This window comes from Triturus cristatus, chromosome 11, assembly GCF_964204655.1.
Source record: "Triturus cristatus chromosome 11, aTriCri1.1, whole genome shotgun sequence".
NCBI classification, from domain to species: Eukaryota; Metazoa; Chordata; class Amphibia; order Caudata; family Salamandridae; genus Triturus; species Triturus cristatus.
In genome coordinates, this window is record NC_140594.1 from 1,054,035,941 (window position 1) to 1,054,052,686 (window position 16,746).

Below are 16,746 nucleotides of genomic sequence, written 5' to 3' on the forward strand. Positions count from 1 at the left end.
TAGAAAAAGACACTGCCCAAGCACATGCAGTAGCCACGTAGAGACGCATTTACGACCCCGGTGACAAAGTTAACAAATTGATCGCATGGCTAGAGAAGAGAGACAGGAGCCAAAACTGGGTCCCGGAGCTGGGGACTCCCGATGGCCCCCGAGGAGGTCAAGCGCTGACACAGCAGAGGCCTTCACAGCCTACTATGAAGGGCTATATACTAATCGGTCTCTGGGAGGTCAGGCAATGATAGTGTCGAACTGCTCATCAAAATTCCACTGTTGGTACTCTTGACGGAAGACGAGGAGGAAATTAACCGCGATCTGACAAAAGCAGAAATCTTCAGGGACATTGGGGGCAGTCTGGGAAGGCAGGGACCCGAACGGGCTCCCTGCAGAACTCTACATGTGTGTAGCAGAGAGAGTAGCCCTACACATGCTAAATAGGTTTCTTACTGCGAGGGCAGACGGGCAGGTGCCAGTGGATCCGAGGCTGGCAACCATCATAGTCATCCCAAAGAAAGGGGAGGCCTTCCGAGCTATGTAGCTCCTTCGGACCCATTTCCCTACTTAACTTTAAGGTTAAGGTACTGGCAAAGGTGCTAGCCAACAGACTAGGCCCGGTGACACACCGGGTAATCCACCCTCATCAGTCAGGATTTACACCGCACAGAAGCACCAGGCTGAATCTTTGCTGCCTATATTGAGTCATGCACAGGGTAATGAATCAACCGACTGAGGCCGCCGTGCTCCTGTCGCAAGACACGCAAATGGCGCTCGAAAGTATCGAATGGCAGTATCTCTTTGCGGTTCTCCCCAGAATAGGTCTCGGGCCGCAATTTTGTGCCTAGATCAAACTCCTATATTGCACCCTGCTGGTAAGGGTCTGGGTGAACGGGGCAATCTCTAGGCAATTCTAGTTGCACAGGGGCACGTGACAGGGGTGCCCACTCTCCCCTCTGCTCTTCGCGCTGGCACTCGAACTGCTGCCACGGGGGGACCCGCTTGTGCGAGGCATTGATGTAGGGGGTGGCAGGGAGGAGCGCATAACCCTATACGCGGACTACATCCTGCTCTACCCACATAAACCCTGTGAAACTTTTCACAGACTCATTCACATTTTCCAACTGTTTGGCAGCTACTCGGGCTACCAGATAAATTGGGACAGTTCCCTGGTATTCTCCCCGACAGGTGAGATTCCAGCCCTGATGTCAGAATGTGCAGCCCTAGGCCACAAAGAAGAGTTCAAGTATCTAGGTATCTGGGTCACTAAATCAGAAAAGGACTTTATGAAACAAAATGTGTACGCCCAACTGGAGAGGTTGCAGGAGGACGTGGTCAATTGGCGGTGTCCGCCTGTGTCCCTCATGGGCAGGCTGTATTGTTTAAAATGATGGCTCTTCCCCGCCTCCTGAATGCTTTGCAGAACACCCTGTATTAGATACCAGAGGCCTTCTTCAGGGTGATTGAGGCTGAGCAATGTGCCTTGCTGGGGGGGGGGGGGGGGGGTAGGTGGGGTGGCTGCCCGCGCATCGCGCTACACAAGTTGCAGCGGGGGGGGGGGGGGGGGTCTACAAGGGCGGCCTGGCAGTACCGGACCACAGGAATTACTATTTGGCGTCTCATTTCATTAACCTTAACAATTGGGTTTTCACTCCAACCTCTGAACCTGCCTACTGAATAGACCGTCTAGCTGGGGTAAATGGCAGCTATCAGACCGTGTTATATAGCAAGACTTGAGACAATTTGCTCCCGAGACACACAGACAGTAGTACGTGCATGGAAGAAAGCCACAAAATCATTAGGGTTGGATGCTAGGTTAACGGAGCAGACCCCACTCTGGGATTGCGATATGCTGAGCGAGGTTCGGCGTCTGTGAGGTTTTCATAAGTGGGAGCTCATCAGGATAGAACATTTGAGAGATGTCTGGCGCAGCCGGACAATGATCGACTTTGGGAAATTACAGATGGAATACCAGATTTGGGAGAAGGGAGGCAATACCAACAGCGGAGACATGCCCTCCATGTTTTTTAGTTCATACTTTTGGTTATTCACAAACGCACGCTAGTCTTTCTTCCAGCTTCATTTAGCCACATGACTCATTCACGAGATTTACTTTGGTTCACTACTTCCGGGTACACGATATTTAGTTCCGGGGTTGATGTTGCATGTTTTCACCCATTCGGACGAGGTTCTAGCATACCTACATCCACGGCGCCATTCAGGTATTTTAAACCGGTTATTTCCGTCATTCTTTTATACTGGATATCTTTTACTACACTCTGAGTATCACGCTATTCTTAATACCACTGGTCTTAAAGTTTCCGCTATTGGGAATTTGGAACGTATTGTCTTTAGTTTTTTTAAACTTTATTCACCTCGCGAGTGCTAACACTAAGTTCCCTTCACTTATACGTTTTGTACGCAACCAGCACCAGTTCTTTAATTGGCACGGATTCAGCGTTATTTTTCTGTTGTCACTAGCTCACTACCGTAGTACAGTTCGTGTTCTCTGCTTAGCATGTTGATAATTGGCTCACTATCTATATACAGCATAGACACTACGGCAATTGAAGCGTCTACTTATGTTTGTATACATCCTGGACCCCAGCCTTCTGTCCTCCTTTATTTCTTTCGTAGAATTCCCCCTGACGAAGGGCAAGTCCCGAAATGCATCGGGGACATTTGGAAAAAATGGCTTGTTAAAACAATGGATATAATTCAGTGAACCGTTACGTGGTCTGAACCCACTTTTGTCAGTATGAGCAGCATCATACTATTGGAACAGTCATATGAAGTAAATATGAATTAAAACAAGCAAAGAATTAAGTTACATTTTTTGTACTATTTTCAAACAGCGGATCTTCCGCATTGGAGTGCTAACGTGAGGACGTCTTTCCCTGAGACGCGTGTAGACATGCCCTCAGATGCCATGTATCGGAGGGGGAACTGCTTCCTGAACACTCCCCACTAGAGGACAGACTTCTACTTGACCAAATGATCGATAAAACTATCTCCCAAACACATTGGAAAATTATGAATAACTCCTCAGACTATATGGGCCCCATAAGGATGGCATGGGAATCAAACTTAGGGATTAAGGAGGACGATGATTGGGCGGAAGCCATACAGAACCCCAGGGAAATCGCCATAAGATCGCGGTTCAGACTGATTCAGCTTCAGATCCTACATAGATCATGTGACCCTTGGACATTGCAACATCGTACGGGTCGATGCAACTCGGACGGGTGAGCTAGGGGGTGTAGGGAGACTGGCACCTTCTTCCACATTCTATAGTCCTGCCCCAAAATCCAACAGTATTGGAGAGGTGTTGCCAGAGTGAAGACAACAGTAGGGGGCCTACAGGTTCTGGTTGACCCACGATGGCATATACTGGGAGTGACAGGAGAGATAGTTTGGCCGAAATATGCGAAAATATGGCTCAGGCTGGCAGACGGAGTGGCAAAGAGGAATACTGCACAAGCATGGAGAGCTGGCGAGTCTCCAAAAACTGGGGACTGGGAAAGAGACAGACTGGTGCCAACGGGCAGAGAGGACCAACAGAGTAGAGGCTAGGATACAATATAAGAGTTAACTCAAGGAGGGACAAATTGGGAGGGACTGGGAGGTAAGTTGTAGTGCTGAGATATAGAGGGTAGAACTAGATAGCCCTACGTAATGCCTGTATATTGCATTGTAAATGGACTCAGTAGGAGCTCTTCGAACCTCTGCTTGTCATGTTTCATTCTATCTATGTATTGTACTGCACAGTGTCTGAAGCAATTGTTTAGTAACAAATAAAGTTAAAAATGTTTTTTTTTTTTAAATGGTTCACCTTAATGGCAGGCTAAGGATACCTTATAAACATTATAAACAAAAAGAAAGGACTATAGTACAACCAAGAGGCTGACAGAATTGATAAAACGCACAATGTTGGACTTGGGAAGCCCTGTCATCAATTTATAAAGTTGTGATCATTTTAAAATGCAGTACTCTTTCTAAGGAAGGTTAGTTCAATGAAAGTAATATTTTAAGACAAACTGACCAGCTAATTTCTGAAAAACACACCCAATTTTCTAAAACTTTGAGCTGTAGTGTGTTGCAGGTTGGAGCCAGTCACCTTAATCACAGGAGGCACACTATCTACAGCCGTGAAGCCACAGACACTGTGCAGTGTCCTTTCAGTAGCCACAGATTCATATCTCTTGCTCCGGAAGTACTGGCGACAGCAAGGCACTGTTGGAGAACTTATCAACAAAGGATCGGGAGTGAGGTGATGTACTCCTCATGACTAGAAAGCCTGGAATGTATGCCAGCTGACAGACCGAGTTCAAGATTCACCTATGGGAGAGGTACTCAACTAACAGTGTTAGCGAACTGCACCAATTGGGAATCACAGGACTCTTTGAAGGAATAAGGGAAAAACATGGAGTGCCACGTTGCAAGTTCAAGCTTTACGGCCAACTAATCAGGGCCACCAGATTGACCTGGAAAGGGAGAGATACTAAACCTGGGTAATGGACTTCTGCATGATCTGTTGGTGGTGGGTGAGGACAGGAAGTACAACAGTTACTGGCAATTGCAGCCAAACCACTGACAGCATTCAAAAATACATGGGTGAAGAATCTGAAAAGGGACATAAAGGACTCTGAGTGGGACAAATGACAGTATATGGGGTCAGAACCCTTGAATAGTAAATATAAATTGATTTAAATCGATTTTCTACACCAAAGCTAGCTAACCCTGGTAAAAATATGCAGAATATTTGGTTCCTAAACAGAGACGTTATGTCTCAGATGCGCACTACATATGGATGGTGTTGGTATGTCTGACACGGACTCCTTTCGGGAGCAAAGTTTTTAAAACCATTAAAGAAGCAAAGAAGGGCACATTGGTTTCCTACCCGGAGGTCCCTCTACTGGGACTCCTCCTGCATTCAAGCAGGACAAAATAGAAAAGTACATTTGCAGCCCGGGTGCTGCGCTTTGCGAAGGGTAGAGCAGCAAAAAGGTGTCCCTTTTCCATACTGCTCCAAATTGGGTACTGCGTTCAGCCACAATTCATAGTTCAAGATGGAAATTGCATTTCTACGAGCGCCAAAGCAACACTAGTTAAGCTCACCCACAATTTGGAAAATGTTCCCATGTGACTTTCAGGGATGCCATGATGATGTGGATATAAGTAAATGGTGTGATCATGAATTGGAAGTAAAAGAGGGTGAGGCATTGAAGGAAATGTAGGTCAGGTGCCAGAGTCTCAAAAAGTTTGTTATTGCTGGAGTCAGTACTTCCTTTAATGGAGGGTGCTTACGGTGCACGTCATGTCCTAAAGATGCCCAGTGTCATTGTCTTGTTAGCCTTGTCTGAGATGCATGCTTCCACAAAGTGAATATGAAATGTGTAGTTCTAACGTATCAGAGTGAAGCTAATGATGTTGAAAGAAAATGTGAAGGAAGATTGTAAAATGAAAATTCCATGAACTTTGTTTAAAAAAAATACAATTATACTGAACTCCCCCAGCCAATCTTAAACAGGTAGGAGACTGATTCTTTGTGTGTCTGTAAACTCCCCAAAAGTTAAGCCTTTTTTAGCTAAGAATTCCCATAAATTTGGATAGATTAACTTTCTTTCCCCATATACCTTTATGATGGTGTTGACTTTGTTTTATTACTTGGAAGTTATGAATGTGAAGGGTGGATGGCTAGTGGCAGTTTAGCTTTAAGAATATGATGTCGCTAAATAAAAGTAACATTGTATTTAACATCAAGAAAAAGAGTAAAACTAAGATAGTTAGCTATTATTCCACAAATAACCACGGTAAATACGTTTTTGCACAAGTGGCTTTCAATGCTTTACTCACCTGTATACCTACTTACAGGATACAAAGCTGTGACAAACTCATCCTTCTTTAATTCCTATGTTTCTATAATATTTTTGCATCCTTAAGCCATTTGTGGAGAGCTTGAAGTAAACTCATATCAATCAATCAATAAAAATATTTTCCTATGCTCTGAAACAGAATAAAATCATTTTTTGCATGCAACATGCAGAACACTACTGGGCCAAATAAGGCAATCTTGTTCATACCTTAGATGATATGATTCGGTTATCTGCAAATTTTTGAGGTGTGTAATGGCCATGCTGGGGAAACCGGTTCGCAACATAAATAGTTCTCGTTTCACTGGGATTCGGCGGGTCAAAACCCTAAGAAGAAAAAAAGAAAAGATTACCAAGAGTAACCAAATCCATGTGTGTCCTACAGTTTCTGGTTCTTTGAATGATTAATCTTTAATCAGGGATTGTTAATATTAACATTAGTTGTAGTGCAGCAGGTTTTTACTACACTATGCTAAATTCTTTTAAATAATTACACTTTTTTCCTTTTTTGGGGTAGACGTGTCATACTTCAAGTCAAATGCATGGAACATGGGCATCTTATTTCATGTTAATGTATGTTAGAAATGACAGCTTAATTTTTGGAAAACATGCAAATACATAACAAAACATTATAGCAACATTTTATGTAGAAATGTCTGCCTGTTCATATACTTTCCTTAATTGTCGCAGAAAATAATGGACTGCAACCTTACAGAAATTAACTATGAATGTGCTTTCTAATATTAGGACTCCACATTGTCTTGACTTTAATGAGTACTGGGGATTAGGACGATATCTTGGACTAAGATCCCTCCAGAATGAGACCCTGGAGTCAATATTACTAAATCAAAAGGGCATGTTCTCTTTCTATGCCTAATGTAGAGCTACTTTGTTTTTTATTAGTGCCGGAAGCAAAGTAAAAAGAGAGAAAACCAAGGCAGATGTGATATCAACGACGCCATCAACTATTTCATTTATCATGTCATGAGTGATGTATTTTGTAAGGTCATAAGCTGTGCATGGTAGGAGCGCAAATAATAGGTAGCTCAGTATGCTATAACTTAAGAATTAGGTGTTGAAATGTGATAAAAGCGAACTACAACGGCACCTTAACATTTGGCTAATGTCCCTCACAAGTATCTCGTATATATAAATTAATATTGTTTTGCTTATTAATTTTTGAAAACTGTAAAGAACTAGTAAACTATGCAGACTGCACAATGCTTCACAGTGTAAGTCCCTTCACTCTATATATATTTTTTTTAATTCTTATACTTTGCACACAGGGTTATGTGTTGAGAAAGGGGCAACCTCTCTAAAATGGTGGAGTAATATGAAAAGTTCCAAGACTTTGTACAACGTTAACAAGGGCTGTACATTACTTTAAATTAGGAAATAGCTCTGTAGAAAAAACAATCAAAATAATTTGGAAAATCGAGATGAAACAACTTAAAAAAATATATTAAATCTGAGTATGTCAAAATTCTGTTGCGCATAATGCGAGAGATACCTGTAGTACTATCCCGCCACTGTACAGCTATGAAAGCAACAAAGAAGTACATTTCATTCAGCTACAAGGACATCTGATATCTATTGTTCCAATGTTTACTTGAGATATGTGTACCACCCAGGGACATACATTTTTCATTGCCTAGTCACCAGCCTCTGTTTTGCAAAGGAGTGTAACTTTTACTTAAAAAAAAATAAGAAATACATGTCTCAAAAGTACAACTATTCCTGAGCACAGAGAAAGCTTATGTGCACATATGTTAAAAAAAAAAAAAATTAAACTATTGTGTGAGATCGCCTGGCAGATATTCCTGCATGTCCATAATGAGGTGCCTGTGAGATCAAATGTTACGCTTTTCCCAAACTACTGCCTTTAATATGATTTTATTTTCATAATTCGTTCTACTTGACAAAAGTTGTTCAGTTCATGGCCACACAATTGGTCAATATCAGGGAAATGTTCCCTAAGTAAGATGGGGCATTCCATAGTCCGTAGCTTGCTCATACGCAACTGGGTTTATTTCATATGCTGCAATGTGTGCAGTACCCATGTAGTGTGAGGACGCAAACACGGACACTGGCTATGCATACACAGGAGGAGAGCTGTAAAAAAACTACTTTAAGTGGTGTTTCACCGTGTGGAAGGGCAGTGTCCCCGAACTAAATTCTGTTTGCCAGAGATAGAGGTGAATACATCTCAAAATCTTGTGACCGCTTACCTGATGAGCACTTGGGGGTAACTACTCCTTAATTTCTAGAATTTGAGCATTAACCCCACCCAGCAATGCTGGTCTTATTGAAATCGATTTTATATATGCCTTTGCATTGCTAAAACACTGGCTTAAGTCAGTGTGTAGCAAAAAAGGGTACCCCTAATAATGTTTCCTATATCAGGGTCTACATAACATTTATGAAAAAGATATATAGGAAACTTAATATAAAGTGAACTGGCTATTTAAACTGACATGTGCACACCCATAGATTAATGTCAAAGTTAATTTTTTATTCAATATTTCATATTTAAATGAAAAAAGAGAAAAGAAACACATAGTACATCAGATCAGAGATTTTGTATCATTCTCTCATGGAGACAATGGTCAATTGGTACAATTTTATCTCTGTAGCGTATAATCAATGATCTATACATACAAAATCATATCGATCAGGTAGATACATTCATGTTATATATTTACAATAAATATCAAACCAAGGAAAAAACCAAAACAGAATAAATGTTAAATTCTTAAACAGATGCCTTTCATGGCTAGATATAGTCTACGCGCGTTTCGGCCTTGTGCCTTCGTCAGGTAGCCATGTATTAATGAATCCTAAAGACAAGGAAAATAAATTGTAAGACAATAATAAGGGTATAACCAAAAAAGGGGAGTACATGTTCACAGTCCTAACTATACATTATATACATATAAAATACAATAGCACATAAATATACATATGTACAATTGTTATAGCATCACAGGGAACAATAATTCAAGAAAACTGAAAATTTTGAGAGAAAGGATATCAAGTTTTTCTGAAAATAGAAGAAAAACAGGAAAGAAAAAAGAGAGAAGGAAAACTGAGAAAATGTGCATAAGGATGATAACTAGAAAAGATAAGCATCATCAATAAGGAATATTCAAAGTTGTGGTCTCAGAAATTAATTTAGAGATCCTCTTAGTGGGGTCCAGTTGAATAGGGATGTAGTGTTCTATGTTGGAGAGCATTTGTTCCATATTCGCAACATATTGGTTAGTTTCCATAAGAACAATACCCCCACCCTTATCGCAGCCTTTGACTGTGATCTCTTTGTTGTGGGTAAGATTATATAGGGCTTTATGTTCCTCCTGAGTTAGATTGTATGCTGGCATAGGGATATATTTCAGGGCAGCCGTGAGTTTATTGAACACCACATGTTCAAAAATCGTAATTTCTTCATTATTATTTTTTATTGTTCTTGTTCCACACATGCCCTTGATTCCATAACATCAACCTTGTTTCGTGGACTTATTCCATTCTATTTAGAGATTGCCCGCCAGTTATTGTAATTTGGCTTATATCTGGAGCGAATGATCCCAGCGCATTTGATTCTGCCATCCCAACCTTATGGTAAATGAAATATTGTCATTGGATCACGATAGACACGAGCAAGAACTTGCATGATAAGGGCTGCACATGTGAATATATCAACGAATAACATAGATCACACTTTGAGCATCACTTGGAATCCTTGCCATCTTTGAATATTCTTTATTGATGATGCTTATCTTTTCTAGTTATCATCCTTATGCACATTTTCTCAGTTTTCCTTCTCTCTTTTTTCTTTCCTGTTTTTCTTCTATTTTCAGAAAAACTTGATATCCTTTCTCTCAAAATTTTCAGTTTTCTTGAATTAGTGTTCCCTGTGACGCTGTAACAATTGTACATATGTATATTTATGAGCTATTGCATTTTATATGTATATAATGTATAGTTAGTAGGACTGTGAACATGTACCCCCCTTTTTTGGTTATACCCTTATTATTGTCTTACAATTTATTTTCCTTGTCTTTAGGATTCATTAATACATGGCTACCTGACGAAGGCACAAGGCCGAAACACGCGTAGACTATATCTAGCCATGAAAGACATCCGTTTAAGAAATTAACATTTATTCTGTTTTGGTTTTTACCTTGGTTTGATATTTATTGCAAATATATAACATGAATGTATCTACCTGATAGATATGATTTTGTATGTATAGATCATGGACTACACGCTATAGAGATAAAATTGTACCAATTGATCATTGTCTCCATGAGAGAATGATACAAAATCTCTGATCTGATGTACTATGTGTTTTTCTTCTCTTTTTTCATTTAAATATAAAATATTGAATAAAAAATTAACTTTGATTGACATTAATTTATGGGTGTGTACATGTCCGTTTAAATAGCCAGTTCACTTTATATTAAGTTTCCTATATGTCTTTTTCATAAATAAAACACCGGCTTAAGCCAGGTGGCCCAACTCTAGGTCCTGATCAGTAATCAAGAGTGAATTCAACATGATTCGGACAAGTGTACCACAAGGTGCCGAGAAGTGTGTTTCGGTGGTGCACTTTTATTCTGTGTGCAGTGACCAAATGTGCATCTACATCCCGTATCCTAATTTGAATGATAGACAACATACCCAACTAATATTGGGACATAACTGATACTGCGAGTAATGATCTATGTACATATACATTTTTCTCATAGGTCAAAAAGAACAGATCTGGATATGCCAAACAGGCATGATAAAGGTTATTTACTGTCAGACTTAACTACACAGTCACCATTATACAGGATTGGTGTTATGGATTTAGGGGACATTCTCAGTCCTGATTATTGCCCCAGACCAGTTAGGCCAATAACAATTGGCAGAAAGATGTTTACGTAAACTGGGTCCTGCGTCACACAGTTCCCCCTAGTATAACTGTCTTAATCATTAGATTAGAAAGCTTTATTGACCCTCTCCAAGTTCCCTTCACTACATGATTTTACTTCCATTCCTAGGTCCCCCGTGACTTTATTCTTAGGAATCTGAATGTAGAACAGAGGTTCCAGGTGACAGTTTTTCCAAAAATAGCCAATAAAAAGAAATTGGAAATCAACATTAAAAACAAAATAAGGTACTCGCAAATCAATTTAAAAAACTGTCTGTAATTGTTACAACACACAGAAACAATAAAGAATAATTCAGTACTGAAGTGATTACACAACAAATACACATTGAATAATACATATTGTGTGTTAAAAACTGGCATCAGAATGATAAACATTCTAAACAATGCATAAATCCAAATCCTATTTGAATACAAGAATTTGAATCCCTTCCAAATGTCAGACGAATCGACAGCGTTTCGACCCCAAATAGTAAAAAGATGATCAGAGCAAGCACATTTTAATGAGCAAAACGTAATATCTGAAAAATCAAACAGACAAGAAGAGGTCACCTTAAATAGTAAGAACAAAGAATAGGTATAGGAAACCAGGACCAAAAAAGTAATCTAATACTCACATTGTTACGAATAACAAATTTAAACTAAAAGACAGTGCCCGCAACCAAGATATCAAAAATAAGGGTCAAACTTGTCTATAAGGAAACAGGGACATCGTTAAGAACCATAAACCGGAAAATTATACAGAAGAGTTAAAATAAATTAGTAACTCGACAGCCGGTGATAAATTTACCAATCTGATCCAACACCAGAAAAGAAACAAAAAATGTCCACTTACTCGAACCACAGATTCAGTCGGCAAACTAGGAGGCTGTCAAACAATAATTTGTATTGTAACCATCCTACAAAAAACCCGAAAAAAACTGGCTACCAATAATGCAAACAAAGAGCGACCCCAAGAAGCCGAAAGTTACCCGATAGCCATCTTATTCAGCTGTTCATGCATGACTGCATCGGACTGGAGAACTCTTCAAACTGGGTAAAGTACAAACCTAGAGCGCCGGGCATTCCAAAATAAAGAAGTCACTTGCGGCACCATTAATAGAAACAGAAGTATTGCTAACGTCTGACAGAAACTAAAGAATTAGTCTACTTATCAGACCGAAAAACGGGGGGAGGACTGAAAACTACCAAAATAAATAAATGGACCAATATTCCGATAATGCTGAGCTTCCAAAAATACAAACGCTCACAGCATCACATTTAGAAGACTTCCGGATTAGAAAGATTAGTAGGAGCAGTCCACCCTCATAAAATTATAACCAAGAATGACCTGTAATTCCTTATTAATTAAAATATTCAATACATGCATGCAATTTACATGTAAAAAATCTTTTGGGGGAAATCAGGAATTAAAGCATGATCCAATTCCATCAAATAATGATTGTCAAATTCTACTGAATAAAGACAAAACATGTTATGCATTTAACAAACTGGCTAGAAACCACAATGCTCAAGAGGCCATTAAATCAGAGTCACTGAATTACATTCTCCCATTGTATTGAGTGTCACCACGATGAGGTCTCTTGATCAACTTAATATTCTGCCACTTGATGTAATTTGTTGAATAATTTTGTTCAACAAAATGGGGCCGACATGACCTTGCGGCGAATTTTACTTTTGTGTTGTGATAACAGCGAGTAGTTTATCAAATATAAATCAGATTACAAGGACACCAAATAGCATAAACATTCTGTGAATTACAATTAGTATAATCCTTCAAGGTATACGTAATGTCACCATGAACAAATGGTTTTGTGTTATTTGTGGATTCACAGATTACACAGTCTCCACATTTGAAAGGACCAACAGTTTAATTTTGGTCCCAGAATTAAGCCAAGTCAGCTGATGTTTTCAGAATGTCTGCATGAACCCAGTGATCGCGAAGATTTCCGCCCTTCTCATAAGAAAACAAAGGTAGATCATTAGAAATATCACTGGATTTGATCAATGGGCAATGCTTCTGAATTTTGGTAATAGAATTACTCTGTGACCAGAAAGTAGTGACACATACAATTATTCTTACGCAGGTACACAATTCCACTAGGAGTACTGTACAATGGGCCTAAGCATAAACATCAGCAGGAAAACATGGACAAAATACATTTGAGCCTTGCTGCTGTTACGCTTGAGGAAAAACATTATTAAAATATATCAATCCCTATCAGGGTAATCTCAGAGGAAATCACAGTGCCTTGTCCATAAAACATTCCTGAATAGGAGGAAAGTCTTCAGGAGGGAGGACCTGATAGTATGCAGTGGCATAGCAGGAGTGCCCCACCCAGGTCGCTGTGCACATCGACATCCATGAAAACACTGAAAGAAAAGAGACTGGATGCTTCAGCGTCTTTCGGTAGGCTAGAGTGTAGTAAGGCAAGCCATCTACCTCAATCAGGGGCCAGACAGAACGTTGCAAGATGTTTCAGAGACACTTGCACTTGAGGTGCCTCTTGTAGAGCACCTTGGCTTCAAAACGACTTGCATGTGGCCTTTTGAATGTAAGGTCCCTGCCTAGGCACAGTATTGAGATCCATTTACTTATTGAAACTCATGAACTAGATGTTCTGTTCATGACGGAAACATGGACTCGCCCTGATTGCCTGGTTGATCCTGGCTTCACATGTCCTCCTGGGTATAAATTTCTACACACCCCTAGGGCTAGTGGGAGAGGAGGGGGGGTAAGTGTCATTTAAGGCATCCTGTAGCATTAAAACTCTCGTTCTAGACCCGACCGTAGGCATTGAATTGTTGGGATTATCATTCCAGGCCCTCCCTGGCATTATTGTCACCGGGATACTGTGTTATCGCCCTCCTGGGGCGTTTAGCCTCCAGCATCAACAAGCGCTCCTGGTCACCCTGACTAATATTGCACTTTCCCATCACAAACTGTTCATTCTTGGGGATTTTAACCTCTGGCGCAATGGCGCTCTCGACTCTGGTCTTAATAACCTTCACTCCTGCGCTAGTTTTGGCCTCTCTCAGTTGGTCACCGGAGCAACCCATAAAGGCGGACATCTCTTAGATATATTGTTCGCAGATCCCCAGTTAGTTGGGATGGGGGAAACCCTACCTATGGATTGGTCGGACCATTCACTTATCAAATTTTTTATACACGTGAATGATTGCCATTATATGGCTCCTGGGCTGACCAGAAAAATTAACTGTAGAGATTGGAAAGCTCTTACTCGTCTGCACTCTTCAGGGGTAGTGTTCCAGTTGGAACAAGTCTTTGATGAGAAAAAACAGGTAGATGATAACTACTCCTCACTCTGCACAGGTATGACATCTATCCTTGACGTCCATGCCCCTTTGAAATTGCGCAGCTGTAAGGGCAATGACTCCGCTCCTTGGTTCAATGAATCCTTAAAAGATCTGAAGCAATGCTGCAAACAAGCTGAGAGAAGGTGGAGACGTGACTATTCAGACACTTCTAAGGAGCTGTGGAAAAATAAAGTTCGTGAATATAAGAAACTGATTAATAAATCAAAAGTGGATTATTATTCCTCCACGATCTGTAATTCCACCAACAGCTCCAGAAACATCTTTAATATCCTGAATAGTGTCACCAATCCGGAATGCACCAAAAATTCCATCATCCCCTCGCAAGAACTCTGTGAGAACCTTGCTGTTTTCTTTAAGGAAAAAGTTGAGCTTATCATTAAGGACTTGGAAGTCTCGCCAGACTTTATCCCTCCCCCTGATCTGAGATTGGGATTCTCAGTGGACCTTCTTGTAGGTCCATCTCTGGCTTCAAACGATCTCTTACTCGAGTTTCCACCTCTTACGTATGAAGTTTTCGGCAAACTAGCCAGAGAGATTTCCTCGGGGTCGCCCTTAGACCCTGTTCCACAAAAAATATGGAAGGAATTTAAGCAAGGAACTTTTCCCATCCCTCCATCTTATTTGCAATCAATCTCTTGTGACTGGGACTGTTCCAGCTCAATGGAAGCAGGCGCTAGTATCTCCTTTACTAAAAAAGCCCTCTTTAGACCCGGACTGCTCAAAAAACTACCGTCCCATCTCTCTGCTACCATTTCCAGCCAAGATTGTTGAGAGATGGGTTAGCAACACCCTCTCCAATCATCTGGAACGCCTTCAACTACTAGATGGTGATCAATTCGGCTTCCGGCCCGCCCACGGTACCGAGACCGCCCTTATCACCGCTATGGACGAACTCCAAAGGCGTGCAGATAGAAAGCAGGCAACGTTTTTGATCCTGCTTGACATGTCTGCCGCCTTCGACACTGTGAACCATAAGATTCTGTTGAAGCGGTTGTCTGAGGCGGGAGTACGCGGGTCGGCAGTGCAGTGGTTCCACTCCTTTCTACAGGATAGGCAGCAGGCGGTGTCTATCCCTCCCTTTCAGTCAGTCTTTACTCTGATTTCACACGGGGTCCCCCAGGGCTCAGCAATTAGCCCAATTCTTTTTAACCTCTATCTTAGACCCCTGATTACACCAATTAAAAGTTTCGATATTAAAATTGTCAACTACGCCGACGACACGCAATTGATCCTCTCCTTGGAGGGTGAGGACTCTTCTTCGGTTGAGATCTTTCACAACTGCCTGCGTGCCACCTCCTGCTGGCTCAGGGACAACTCCCTTCAGTTTAACGCAGGGAAAACGGAGGTGCTCTTCTGCGCTGGAACTAAGATTCCCCGACCCTTCCCAGATAATTTCTGGCCCCCTGAAACTGGGACCACTGTCCGGCCGGTGGAATCAGTTCGTAACCTAGGGGTCATGCTGGACTATAAGCTCAGTTTGGAGACACATATCTATAAGTCTACTGCTTGCTGCTTTGCTATCCTCCGTTCCCTAAGGAAAGTCCTTCCTCTCCTCCCCCTACATGCTCGTGTTCAAGTGGTAAGATGCACCATTCTCAGCAGATTGGATTATTGCAATGCCCTTCTGCTGGGATCCCCTGGATTCTTGCTGGACAGGCTCCAAAGGGTTCAATCAGCAGCTGCTAAGATGGCCTTGGGGCTTTCGAGTAGAGCACACGGGCTCTCCTCTCTGAGTAAACTACACTGGTTGCCGGTGAGGCAGAGTGTACAATTCAAAGCCCTTTGTATAGCATTTAGGGCGCTCCATGGAACTGGCCCTGCCTCCCTACAATCGAAATTCACGTGGTACACTCCAGCCAGGCAGCTTCGCTCCTCTGAGGCCAAACTGGCAGCTGTTCCCAGATTCAAGAGAGTTAGATCTGGAGGCAGATCCTTCGAAGTAACCGCTGCCAAGCTCTGGAACTCGCTCCCAGCTGATATTAGGCACATTTCTGAACTTCTCCCATTTAGGAAAAGGATCAAAACCTGGTTATTCCCTAAAACTTCTGTCTGACAACTCTCGGTTTTTTGCTTCATTTTACGTCTCCCTCTGATCTAGTCAGCGCCAGGATGCCTGCAATGGTGACAGTGCGCTTTATAAATGCTTAAAATAAAATAAATAAATTTGTCTTGGCCCAGAATTGGGTGAATATTACAAGATATGTTTCCAGACATGCCCCATTTGCCAAAGGCCTGGTAAGCTTGGTGGTCAAACCTAGGCTTCACTGGTACCACTACGGTGGAAATGGGACACCCCCCCTCTGCTCTTTGAATACCTGATGTCTTTTGGAGCCACATCCAATTTATTTTTGGCTTCCCTTTCATGGCACACTGACCTTTATGGGAAAATACTGGGAAGGCAACACAACCTCTTGTTGACCATATATGACTCAGAAAAAGATGGCTCACTGACTGTGTAGGTACCAGCAGGGTCAGATCATTATTTAGGCCACAAACAGTACAAGTGGACCGGCTGCTGAAAAAGACCAGCAATTTTAATTATTTGAGTACACTAGTGCCACTAATGAGTACCATTTTGTGTTCTATTAGAACAAGCTCAAGTCCTGCCACCAG

At 41.5% G+C, this 16,746-nt stretch overlaps 1 protein-coding gene across 3 annotated transcripts in view; it reads right to left on the reverse strand.

Moving 5' to 3' along the window:
• The window catches only part of ATP11B (ATPase phospholipid transporting 11B (putative)), a 446,007-nt gene that overhangs the window by 358,527 nt on the left and 70,734 nt on the right, over nt 1-16,746 (reverse strand). For all 3 annotated transcript variants that reach the window (XM_085635367.1, XM_085635368.1, XM_085635366.1), the window contains exon 2: nt 6,075-6,191. In XM_085635367.1, the coding sequence (XP_085491493.1) occupies nt 6,075-6,191 (117 nt within the window). The remainder of the gene's footprint in view (nt 1-6,074; nt 6,192-16,746) is intronic.